Genomic DNA, 13856 nt, shown 5'->3' with positions numbered 1-13856 from the left:
ACAGATGTGCACAGGCAAGGCAGGAAAGAGACATGAGCTGGTGGGTTGTGTTGAAGCCTGTTGGTTCAGGCAAGTGGCGTTTCATTGCAGGAGTCAGAATGACAAGGTCTTTATCAAGAGAGCAGGCTGTGAACAGCAAGAATTAATGCTGCAAGTCACTTTCATGAGCTTCCTCTGCCTCTGTGTGTGTGTTGGAGGGGGGGTAATTCGTTATGTTTTCTCTTTTTCCACCTCTTCAGATTATGCTAAAATGTTTTCCCCCCACTGCAAACAGTGTACAACGGCTCCCGCCTGGAGATGAACGCCACCCCCCCGCCCCCAGTCCCCAACGCCATGTGCATTGGTTTGGAAGCAACAACTAAAATTATATTCACATTGCAGCAGTGAATCCAACAAAAGAGCTTCTGGACCCAGTGATGGCACATTGTTTGCGGAGCCGAGCTGCTGCCTCTCCAGACAAAAGCTGCATTAGGGATGTGACTCCAGGCTTACAAATAAGAGCGCTGAATCACTCCCCAGCCTTTCTATACAGTGTTTTCCTCAAGATTTTGAAATAAGCAATTTAAGAGAAAAACAGTCCAACAAGTCAATATTCTTTTCAGAAATATTAGCTAAAGCATATCCAGGGGCAGAAAAATAATTGCTTGTTTCTCCCATCTTCTTGTTCTTTCACCTCTCTGCAGCCAGCCTGCCTCTTTCTGAAATCAACAGTTGAAGTTACCTGATTCAACATTTTATTCTGCTACCACTGACATTTTGAAGTTGATTGATATCCGAGATTTGCTTTATCTACCTACCGATAAGGCCCTAGAATATCTCCCTTAATATCTCCTATTTATGGGAGATATTCAAGTTTCTCTCTGGAACTTACTGTCATCTTTCTCCCTCATGCCCTCTGCTTTTCCTCTTTCTCAATTCAGACCCTGATAATGAGCCAAAAAACACTAAAATTCCACTAAGGAAACAGACAGAAAATGCAATTTAAAATATGGATTTGCATATCCAATTTGCATACACAAAAATAAGTGAATTTTATGTGTACCATTGCATGCATATGTATATCTGCATGTTCTGTGGATGTGTATTTATTATATATGAATTAAAAATATGTCTGGAACTTTGAAACAAGGCATATGGGTATGTGTGAGGGTGCGTGTTTGTATTTTTTTCTAGATCAGACATGGCAGTATGATATCAGGGAAAACAGGCTTTTAATCCAGTTACATGTAGATTGAAAAACATTGCTTCCCACCTAAATTCAATCACTCTTTATTCAATAAATATTTTCACTACCAAACACTGTCCTAGATACTAGAGAAATAGTAGTAAAAATGATAGATTTGTTGTTTAAAAAAATATTTTAATTTAGATTCTTTCTAATTCTAAGAGGACTTGGGAAGATCTGTACTTGTTAATAAACTAAATTACTTTAAGGTAAAATAGGACCAAAAATATCTAAAGAAAGCAGAAACAAAGGACACTTTCTGACACAAGACTTGAGTGGATATTGAATACTTGGACAAAAAATGTTAAGTTTCTGATGGCAAAGCAAATATGAAAACATTGAATTAAAAATTATTTTGCTAAAAAAAAAAAAAACAAACCCAAAACTTTTCTTTAAACTGAAGTAGGAATTTATCATGCTTTCTTTATAGGAAGTGATATCATTAATAATAACCAACTCTAAAGAAAGATAAAAATACTTTTCAAATATTATACTTTAAAGGTAAAAATTAAAATTATGATTAATTTATAATCCATGAGAGTAGTTTTGATAGGGGCTCTGGTAAAAGACTATTGAGAGTCCCTTGGACAGCAAGGAGATCAAACCAATCCATCCTAAAGGAAATCAACCCTGGGTATTCATTGGAAAGACTGATGTTGAACCTGAAGATCCAATACTTTGGCCACCTGATGAGAAGAGCTGACTCATTGGAAAAGACCCTGATGCTGGGAAAGATTGAGGGCAGGAGGAGAAGAAGGTGACAGAGGATGAGATGGTTGGATGGCATCACCAACTCAATGGACACGAGTGTGAGAAAACTCAGGGAGATAGTGATGGATAGAGAAACCTGGTGTGTTACAGTTCATGGAGTCACAAAGTGTTGGAGAGAACTTAGCAACTGAACAACTAACTGATAAAAAGTTAAATAAGCTTTACTTTCCTGACATCTAATTCAAAGCAAGAAGAGCAGCTACTGAATTTAATGTGACCATTAGACAGCATGTCTTAAACATTACCTGTCTTAAATGAACTTTGGCCAAAATGGTGCAATTACTCAATTAATCTAATGTGTACTCTAAGGCAGATATTCCATTTGCTTAAAGCTATTTATTTTTTAAATTAATAAAAGTAAAGTAATTAGCCTTCAATAAAATAATTAATTTAAAAAATAAAATAAAAGCACCTCCATGAGGGGAGTAGCAACCTTAGGGGTAGGAGGCAGGTACATAACTAGGGCTCTAGGAAAGGGGTAGAGATTTCTAGAACAGCCAGGGTAGCTGGGGCATGTGCAATCTTCTATGCTCCTTTGCACCTGGCCAAAACTGTGCCTGATAGAGTTTAAATCCCTTGTCAGGCAGAGATCTTAGCATGGTGATGAAGCAAAGGTCACTTTCAGACATCTCTAGACTCCTCTGTGCAGGCAAATTCCTATAGTTAGGTCAGAGCCTGTTAAGGGGAGCTGACCACAGCATCTCTTTCAATGCACAGGTGCAAAACATCTCTTTCAAATACCAGGAGCTTTTGATACAAGCACAGAGGTAAATCAAGGCACCAGCAGGAGCAGCATCACCTGGGAATTATTAGAAATCCATAATCTCAGACCTCCCCCAGTGCTTTTGAGAATATACATCTTAAAAAGATCCCTGGGAGAGTCATGTACAAATTAGAGTTTGGGAAGCATTGTTCTTATAAGTGTTGGGCTATTTCTGATCTAACTTCTCTCAGGTAAGCAGAAACCTTCTACCAACAGTAATTTCACTCCCATGTTTACAAATTGAAGATTAGAAGGCTGGTGGATTCTGCAGTGATCGGAATTCATCTTTCCAACTGTGTCCCCTGATTGACAGGTAGCAAGGTGGTCACTAAGTGGGCTCCAGGTCTTACAGTCTCTCTTTAGTAAGAGCAACTCTTAAAATATTCATGTTTTAGATTTGCTTTATGTTTTTGTGTAAGAAGTTTTCCCATCTTAAACAAAAAGGTGGAAAGACTTATGATTTATGGTATTTCATTAGTAAATGCCATTGGGGTACCCAAAAAACCCTCTTTTTCTAATTATACATTGTTTTGATTATTTTCACTGACACAGTAGATAGGATAGCGTTATTCAAGCAGAAAGTAAGCCAAAATTTCATACACAGTTTTTTTTTTGACCAACTTCTTTAAAGGCAGCTGTACCTACTATTTCTCATGAAACTTCATCTTTTTTTCATGAACCTCAGTCAGTTTCTATGTTTTGATAAAGGATAACTAAGACTTTTTATAGTCACACAAGAAATAGGACAAAAAGAAAATTCCCAATCCCTAATGGCCTCTCCCCTTTTTTGTCTGATTGCCTCACAGTCAAACTAATGCTGTGTCAAATCTGACCTAGCAGTGTTTTTCGTTTCTTCAACTGCTTAAATGGGATTTTCATTTGACCCACGGGTTATACATTAAGTAATGAGAGTGTCTCTACAGTAATGATGTTCAATAATAGAGGAGATGTTAAAAGATTCTTGTTCAGACCAGATGGCACGGCAACCCTTGAAACTCATTTGAGGTACCATTTTTATTATTTATTATTTAGGACTTAAAGAGTGGATCAGTCTTTGGGTTGACAGAATTGTTAAGTGAATTATTGTTCAGGGGCACCACTGAGGTGACAGCTTTTGCCATTAAATAATTCAACTTATCTGAGCGCACTTATTCTATGTAACACATGGTGAAGGACTGAGGGCATAAGCATCACCCAAACTGAGCCAGTCTCCATGCTGGGTAGGTAGGCTCAGGAGACGCCGTCCCCTCCGCCTCTTCATTTAACTGACATCGGGTCTCTGATTAGAATCTTGAGCCACCTGGGAAGCCTTAGTACTGAATACTTAAGATGATCAGGTAAAACAGAGGGAAGTATGTTGACTTTGTTCAAAGAAAGTTACCAATCAGTAGGCAGAAGGCTACAGATGCACCCAGGGAAACAAACACCTCCCTCTGTCCTTGAGGGAACTGACTGGTACCTTCCTTAACGACATATGAGCTTAAGGAGATTTAACACACATTAAGAAAAAAACTTCCATATTTCAATCTTCTGCTCAATTATCCAAAAGAATAAAGATATAAGCCATAGAATGTGCCAGTCTCTGTGTGCCTGTGTTTTGTATGTCTGTATGTACACACGTTTATATGTGTCTGTGTGTTCATGTATTTGTACACACACATACAGGTCTGTGTGCATCTGTGTAAGTATGTATATGGGCGTTCTATGTGTGTGTGCACAGGTGAGTGTGTACTCAGTTCTCAGGCATAGTGAGTGTGTGCACTTCCACAAAGAAGAAAATCTCAGGCTGACGTGTACCCCAGCACTGACATTTACCAGCTCTGAGTTCTTGTGCAAGTTACATCGTTTTTCTGAATCTCAGTTTCCTTATCTATCAAATGGCATGTGTAATATAAAATGAAAAGATCAACTGTGTTTTTAGTCACATAGCCTTTTTAGTAATTAAACGGAATTGACTGCCTTTCCACAAATTGTTTTATTTTTTAACTGAAGGATAACTGCTTTATAGAATTTTGTTTTCTGTCAAACCTCAACATGAAACAGCCATAGGTATATATATATATCCCCTCCCTCTTGAATCTTCCCCCCATGTCCCTCCCCATTGCACCCCTCTAGGTTGACACAGGGGAGAAGGCAATGGCACCCCACTCTAGTACTCTTGCCTGGAAAATCCCATGGACGGAGGAGTCTGGTAGGCTGCAGTCCATGGGGTCGCTAAGAGTTGGACACGACTGAGGGACTTCACTTTCAGTTTTCACTTTGATGCACTGGAGAAGGAAATGGCAACCCACTCCAGTGTTCTTGCCTGGAGAATCCCAGGGGTGGGGGAGCCTGGTGGGCTGCCGTCTATGGGGTCGCACAGAGTCAGACACGACTGAAGCGACTTAGCAGCAGCAGTAGGTTGACACAAAGCCCCTGTTTGAGTTTCCTGAGCCATACAGCAAATTCCCGTTGGCTATCTCTATTACAAATGGTAATGTAGGTTTCCACGTTACTCTTTCCATACGTCTCACCCTCTCCTCCCCCTCCCCATGTCCATAAGTCCATTCTCTGTGTCTGTTTCTCCACTGCTCCCTGTAAATAAATTCTTCAGTTCCATTTTTCTAGATTCTGTATATATGCATTAGAATACAATATTATATTTCTCTTTCTGCCTTCACTGTGTATAAGAGGTTCTGGGTTCATCTGCCTGTCTATGCGCCGCTTCTCCATCCATTCATCTGCTGATGGACATCTAGGCTGCTGCATCTGGTGCTGCAATGGACAATCGGATACACGTGTCTTTTTCAATTTTGGTTTCCTCAGGGTATACGCCTAGGAGTGGGATTGCTGGGTCTTACAGTGGTTTTATTCCTAGTTTTTTAAGGAATCTCCATACCGTCTTCCATAGTGGCTATATTGATTTACATTCCCACCAACAGTGCAAGAGTGTTCCCTTTTCTCCACACCCTCTCCAGCATTTATTGTTTGTAGGCTTTTTGATGATGGCCATTCTGACTGGTAGGAGGTGATATCTCATTGTAGTTTTGATTTGCATTTCTCTAATAATGAGTCTTGTTGAGCATCTTTTCATGTGTTTGTTAACCATTTATACGTCTTTGGAAAAATGTCTGTTTAGGCCTTTCCCCCACTTTTTGATTGGGTTATTTGTTTTTCTGGTATTGAGTCGTATGAACTGCTTGTATATTTTGGAAATTAATCTTTGGTCAGTTGTTTCATTTGCTATTATTTTCTCTCATTCTGAGGGATGTCTTTTCACCTTGCTTATAGTTTTCTTTGCTGTGCAAAAGCTTTTAAGTTTAATCAGGTCCCACTTGTTTACTTTTGTTTTTATTTCTGTTACTCTAGGAGGTGAGTCTTAGAGGATCTTGGTTTGATTTATGTCATTGAGTGTTCTGCCTATATTTTTTTCTTCTAAGAGTTTTATCATAGAATATTCAAGATTATTTGCCTCCCAAATAACCAACTGTGGTATCCCAGTGGAAAAGTTGGTTCTGGTGAAAATACATGTTGCCTTGATTAGTCCTTATAGCAACTCATGAGTGAGGAGCTGTTTTCTCCACTTTCCACATAAGGGAACTGAAATTTAGAGGGGATGTAATCTGCCTAGAGAGTTTCCCAGGTGGCTCAGTGGTAAAAAAAAAAAAAAAATCCACCTGCCAATGCAGGAGACACTGGTTTGACCCCTGGGTTGGGAAGATTTCCTGGAGAAGGAAATGGCAACCCACTCCAAAATTCTTACATGGGTAATCCCATGGACAGAGGAGCCTGGGAGGCTACAGTCCATGGGGCTGCAAAAGAGACATGACCAAGAGACTAAACAACAACAATCTTCTTGGAGTCATCCGGGAAGCTGTTGGAGGTCTGGGACACAAACATGCATCTGACTCCAAAGCCAGGTTTGTCACCCCTCTGCCCTTCACCTCACTATAGCTCAGGCTACTGGGAAGAACAGCAGTGTGCTGGCTATGGAATTGGCACTGGCATTCTGCTTCTCTTTACCCAGATAACCTTTGCCCTCTTCCTGACACATTTCTCCCTTGTAGCCCAGCTGGTCCATGATTTCTTAAAGCCAACCCTTCATTCCTATCTTGGCAGAGACACTAGGAAGAAGGTGGCATTGGGGGAAATTCAAACTGGACACACAGTGAATTCTGGCTTCCCTTAGAAATACATCTGCTGGCAGAGCTCATACCACCTAATGGTACTCAACTTGTCTTGCAAATTTTTATAGGCACCTCAGTGCTGCAGGCCACCACTCCTGGTAGTCTATCCAGGGAAAGACAGGAGAACTTCAGGGACATGACTGTATAATCCCCTTCTAATCCCTGGAATCAAATGAGTCCTTTAACTCTTCAAATATTGAACTAAAAGAACTTGGTTTACAGAAACATTATGGTCCTAGGAGGTCTAGGGACAGAGCTATGAAACTCAGTGATGGTAGAGGAACCAAAAGACTGCCAGGGGTTACCCTGAAATTAGTTTAAATATAATCAGTGGGAAACAGAAGCAAAATCCAATTTATGAAATTATTATTTCTGTTTAGGAAGATAGATCGTTTCAATTTTGCACAGAAAATTGCATGGGACAAAACCTCTCAGTAGAGCTGTTTAAAAGCAATTTAACATTTTTAATAAGGCAACTCTTTCTAATTCTCAACTATTTAGCCATGAAATCTTAAAACCCAACAAAATTCTGTTGTCAAGAAATGTTGCTTTACCAATTTTATTGTCTATTTAACAACCCAAGAATATCAACATTCTTTAGAGACCTAAATTTAATCATAATGACAACTATTGAGCTTCCTAACTGCCCTTCATGTAATTTAATGCCTATAAACTATCAGTTTGCTTTTCTGATAAAATTGTAAAGAAGGTCAATGTACCCAGCAGCCTGCAAATTTCTAAGCAATTTTTGTCTTGTTCCCAAGCATACATTTAGAAACTTAAACACAATACATTGCATGGCAAATAAGAATCCTTGAGGGGTTTTGCATTTCATTCATCAACAGTTCTTTTGTCAGTTCACCTTTTGAAGAACATATCACTTGCTTCCATTATGAATAAAGATGCTTTATATAATCCAAAATAAAATAAAATAAAATAAAGAATGTGAGGGGACTTAGTCCCATCATCTAAGTGCTGACAAAAAGAGTATCAGCAGTGGTGACAAAGCCAAGGGAAATCATGAGCCGGAGGGGAGGAGCAGCTTTCCTTGCTTTGACATTTCTCTCTCAAGAGCTGTGGACAGCACACTGGACTAGTATTTGGTAGATCAGGGCTCTGGGCTACTTTCCAAAACCAAGTTGCCTTGCAGAGGCTCAGATTTTTCCTCCCAAAGGTCAGGATAGTCATAATACTGACCTCATGAGATTTCAAGAGGATTTAATTCAACATAAGAAAGGGCTGTCAAACCAAAATCTTCCCTTTTAAAGTAAGAAAGTCTTAGCATCTTTAGAGTGGTTTCTCTGTATACCTATTCTGATCAGGAGCAAAAATACAACTTTGCAGCATATGGCTGTTTAAAACCACTCTTTTCCATTACCATAGATTAGCCATAAAATGTTTACCTTGGTCCCTGAAAGTTACAAAAATGTGCCGATAAATCAACACAAAACCACCCCACTGCTAGAAAAGCAAACTGAGCAGTGACTGTGTCTTCTTGGCCACTGTCCAATGCAGCCCCTTAGGCAAGCTTCTTATCCCCCTCCACAGCTTTGTTCTGATGATAAGCTCATCATTGTACATACACTTTGACTTCTTGCTTATTTTACTTATCTGCTATCTCCTGCATGAGAAGGTAAGCTTCATGCAGGCAGGAATATTTGTCTGTTTTATTCACTGTCATATCCTTTGCACCAAGAACGATGATTGACATATAGAAAAATGAATGAATGAATGAATGAGGCCAGGTCATGATCATCGTTTAAATGCTCATACATCTGCAGCCAAAGGAAATGTGGAAACTATTAGAAATGATCCATTAAGGCTTATGCTGCTTTTAATGTTTCAATTCTGATATGTCAAAGCCCAGAAAGTAATTTGCTTATTTTAAAATATCTTCTACCACTAGCATTGTCAACAGTGTCTTATACAAGTTATCTTTGTCCTTTTAGTTTGTATTCTCTCTGAGAAGGAGTATAACTCCCATGCCTCAGATATTAATCTTAGATTTACAGAAAAAATACAAGCCATAATGAGGGAATTCTAGAGAGTGAATGTTTATGTCTCTCCCAAACTCATATGTTGAAGCCTAATTCCTGATATAATGGTATATGGAAGTGTGGCCTTTGGAAAATGATAAAATCATCAAGTTAAAGTCCTCATCAACAGGATTAATGCCCTTGGAACTTGAGATGAATATACATACACTACTGTATATAAGATAACCAACAAGGACCTACTGCATAGCACAGAGAACTCTATTCGAAATTCTGATGACCTATATGAGAAAATAATCTGAAAGAGAATGAATATATGTATGTGTATCATTGAATCATTTTGCTGTATACCAGAGACTAATACAACACTGCAAATCAACTATAATGCAGTACATTTTTTAAAAAGAGAGACCCTGAAGCACTCCCTCATCTCTTCTCCTATGTGAGGACAGAGTGAGAAATCAGCTGTCCATGAACCAGGATGCAGGCTCTCACCAGGCACCAAATCTACCAGGCCCTCACACTGGACTTCCAGCCTCCAGAACTGCCAGAAGGAAGTTTCTGTAGTTTACAAGTCCACCCAGTCTCTGGTATTTTGTGACAGCAGTCTGAAAAGAGTAACACAGGGAGTCTCTCACCTCCATTAGAATTTATGTGTAAATTTCAAATTTACTCCCCCGAAGCAATTACTCATCATTTACTGTTCATAAATTTCCACTGTGGACTCCATTGCAAGAAACCAAAGTGTGGTTATAAACAGTACTACTAATAAACAGGCACAAACATTCCTTTCCCATCCTTTGTTCCCACAGTATTTGGGAGATCTGTCAAATTATTCTCTGGCAGATTGGAAAGAGGGGGTTGTGTTAGAAGTCATGATCCAACCTCTAGTGACGCTGTTCCCATATTTTACAGTCTGGGAATCACTACCTAGAAAATTCTAGTTTTGTTCATTGACTGCAACAGTAGAGGATGAGCCTGCGGGGATCTTTAAAGAGAAAGAACCAGTGGAAATGCAGCAGAAGAACTTGATGGTGGTGCTTTCCCGAATCTCTGAAAGGGGCTTTCCTCCACCTTTATACAATCACACAGAGAATGGACAAGGCTTGGCGATCCATGAAACAGATACATTTTTCTGAATTTAATTTCCTCAGGTGTCTGGCTCCTTGTGTTGCAGCACACTTCATTTTGCAGGATTTTCCTAAATAAAACTCTTCACTTTGCATGTACAGGAAGAAACAGAATGTGATTCTATTTTTATGTCCAGAGCCAGTGCAAACACTTAATGCTATTGAAGAGAGTTTAAAATGATGCAGATGGTGGTGGTGAAGGGTCTTCATGTCACCCTGCCCCACCAATGATATTGCTGCTTCCTTTCTGACCTACACTTGGCCACTTCTCATGCTCTCAGGGAATTTTCCAGACAAAGCCCTGTGATTGGCTCTCCATGAGTTTGAGATGTCAAGGCTTTAAATTTATCTTGTCTATTTCCAGAGAGAAAGACGCAATGTAGACAGAGAAGGAAGTTCTGTTTGAAGACTTTTACTTCATCTATAAAGTCTAAATTTGTCCCCAAAATGTGCATATATGCTACAAATACATTTATTTCTCTTTTAATTTCATCACAGAGAATCTTTGGTGCTTTGACATAGACCAAGTGTTTATGGCAGGAAAAGTAAGCTTGTAATGAATGACATTATCATTCATAATATTCATAGAAAGGCACTCACCAGCACTGACAGTGATCGCCTCGATGAACTGCTCTCTCCAGCTGTTCGTCCCAACCACAAGGGCTAGGTTTGTCTTCTTAATCAGTTTGTCCACAGTACTCTAGAAAGGTTGAAAAGAATCAGATAATAACGGCTGGGTTGGTTAAGGCCTCCAGGAAATCTCAGACCTCCTTGATTTTGAAACCCCAGAGTTATATAAAGGGTAGCAGATGTTAGGCTCAGAACAACAGTATTGACATCAAACACTGTTATGTTTATGCAAACAAGCACAGTCCTGACTTGGAAACATCCTGAAATGGAAACTTCTTTGTAGCAAATACAATCCTCCTTCAATGCCTAATGGCCAAGGCAGAATAGCCTCAGTGGTGAGAATAGAGGATGTATGCTTCATGAACTTGATTCTCTCTTGGCTTCATCTAGAGTGTGCTGTCTGCAACTGAATTTATCTATGCCCTGCTCAGCATTATTTATCAGTGAACATCCAGAAGTGGCAGAGATTACCAAATTAAAACCTATTCTTACTATATTTTTGTTGATCAGTGAAATGCAGCCAAACAGCAGAGTCTCAAGACTGCTGCTGTATGATCATCAATAAATGGATTTTTCTTTGGCTACTGGTTTTTTAAGACTAGTGGCTATTAGAGAATTCATCTCACCTGACTCCTGTTGCAAAAGAGAAAAGCCAAGAAAAGGTCAATTCGTATGGTTTAGGGCAGTAGTCCCTAACCTTTTAGGCATCACTTTCGTGAAAGACAATTTTTTTCCATAGACTGGGGTGGGAATGGTTTTGGGATGATTCAAGCACATTACATTTATCATGCGTTTATTTCTATTTTTATTATATCAGCTCCATCTCAGATCATCAGGCATTAGATCCTGGAGGTCGGGGCCCGTGGTTTACTGCACACTGCAATGACCTTGCACTAAGTTTTCCACTGCTCTACTAATACTGAGTCACTTCTTCTTTTTTTTAAGACTTGTTTTAAGCTTCGTTCTGTACAATTAGCACTCTTAGCTTTCCACATAAATGTCAGTTCATGGGACAACAGGAGCAGCCAAGCATTCACGAGAAAACTAAGGAAGCAGATGCACCCAAAGCACTACCACAAATCACAGCAACTGCAAGGAGAAGGGTCATTTCTGGGACTTGAGGCCGTTCTTCCCAGAGACTACTGCCCGACTAAGCTACCACACGCCCACACTTACTGTCAGAGCTTCCTCGAATTCCCACTCATTGCAAAGAGGCAGAAAACACATATCATTTGTCTTAGGTCAAAACCTGTACATGTTTAAGGCAGTGTCCCTGAATTGACTAAGGTTTGAGAGAGAAAGAGAGCATGTTATCAGCTAATCAGGAGGAAGGAACATGTGATCTGAAGGGTCCATCCGGAAGGCCAAAGCCACATCAGAATGTCAAGTACAACTGTCATTGGAACTGAAGTGAAATATTCAGAGGATAATAAACCTGAAAGGGACCATCTCCAACGGGCCCACTCTGTCCTTTCCACATCATCCCTTGCCAGGTTGTTTCTCTGTAGGGTGGTGACCTTTCGGCCTCCAGCTTTGTGTCTAGAACTGTTAGTGCCCCTAATAATAGCTGTCATCATCAGGACTGCCGTAACTAGAAGCACATGACAAGCCTCTGACTTTTCTCTCGACTCAGCCAATCTTGTTAAGTCCTCCAAGCGTCACGGTTGATGCCAATTCAAAGTTCTCTGTAGAATGTAACAAGAAATGACCTTGACTTTTCCTAAATGGGATGGAAACTTGGGGCAGGCCTCTCCAAAGGAACCCTTTTTATTCTAAAACCAAGGCTGAGAATCCCATCACCTGGGGGATGAATAACTGAGAAGAGAATCTTCTCTAACAGTTAAATACCTCAAACAATATTGCCTCAGAAATATCTCTAAAGAGCTAAGTTTTAAGATAAACTAAACTTGAAATGTATATATATGTAAAACCTCAGGTAGATCATAAACTTTAGTTCATGTGAACCCTAGGAGACTATGAGATAGCCTGGGTTCTTCCCAGGACTTAATTTACATACATGTCCTCTCTTGCCCTATAGGAGGAGATGAAAGAATAAGGTGAATTTGAAATTTTATACTTGAGCATTCCCATCGACACTGGCCTGGAGATTTCCTAAATGTCCACTGTTAGCTCTTTACTGCACTAGACTGTGAGCAATTGTTTTAACCTCACCCTCAGTCACAGGTATTAAAAAAATCTAGTACTACATCAGAAGATAGAAAATAAGAACCCAATGGGCAAAGCAGACTTGAATATTGTTAGATGTGACCCCAGATTTGGGTCTTTGATGCAGTTCTGAGGGCTCTGAACAAGTTCTTTAAAACGGCTATGGTCTAGAAAAAAATTCTTAAGAGAATAAAATGATATCAACATTAATCCTTGAAGGCACTTCAGAAACATAACCCAATGTGCCCTTCAGTGTTAACAGTAAACATAATGATGAACTCTTGAGGACATATCCTTTGGAAGCTATTCTAGAAAGATAAGAATCGCAAACAACTAGACTTATGGAGAGAGTGTTGGGTGACTTTCAAATGCTTGGATCATTGGTGTGGTTACCAGAAAGAGCTCTGAACCCAAGAAAGTTTTGCTGTCTAGAAGACTGTGCCCTGCCATACCCAACCCAATTCTTCCTAAAGGAAGTGACTGTGATTGTTCTTCCTGGTCATGGGTGCACATAAGGGGAAAGCTCAGGGTTGTTCCAGGAGAGAGGGCACAAAATAATTCCCAGGCAAGTCCTGGGAGGGTGGGGGAACTAGTGTTTACAGAAATGCCAAGCTGTAGAGTCTGCTGCTACAAGTGGCACCAGGCCCTCTCTGATTCCAGGTGAAAAGGGGTGCATGAGGGAGAGTGAAGATGGACACATGAGCAGAGTGGTCCACAAACAAGACAGGCTGAGATGTCTGTGCCTCATCTCAGGGAACGTGTGCACATGTCAGTCATGTGTGTGCAGCTGGCCAGGTTCCAGATCAAACACCGGGTGGGTTCTGATGGTCGGGGTCTGCCTAGAAAGCACTGGTCCCAGTGTCTATCCTGCTCTTTCCTTCTGTGGGAATGGCTGAAAGAACGAGTTAACACATCCATGGTGGCCTGAAGGGGAAAGTTTAATTGCATTTTTATCTTTTGAATGGCACTTTAATTTGCAAAGAAATTTTTCTTTCCACCTATCTCCTATCA

At 40.1% G+C, this 13856-nt stretch overlaps 1 protein-coding gene across 9 annotated transcripts in view; it reads right to left on the bottom strand.

The window, feature by feature from the left end:
- SLC8A1 (solute carrier family 8 member A1) overlaps positions 1 to 13856 on the bottom strand; it is a 357511-nt gene that overhangs the window by 62076 nt on the left and 281579 nt on the right. For all 9 annotated transcript variants that reach the window (XM_068972362.1, XM_068972224.1, XM_068972273.1 and 6 more), the window contains one exon: positions 10650 to 10749. In XM_068972362.1, the coding sequence (XP_068828463.1) occupies positions 10650 to 10749 (100 nt within the window). The remainder of the gene's footprint in view (positions 1 to 10649; positions 10750 to 13856) is intronic.

The sequence above is a fragment of the Capricornis sumatraensis genome, chromosome 1, assembly GCF_032405125.1.
Source record: "Capricornis sumatraensis isolate serow.1 chromosome 1, serow.2, whole genome shotgun sequence".
NCBI lineage: Eukaryota > Metazoa > Chordata > Mammalia > Artiodactyla > Bovidae > Capricornis > Capricornis sumatraensis.
Note: the sequence above shows the minus strand (reverse complement) of the source record. Positions and strands in the feature narration are given on the sequence as shown.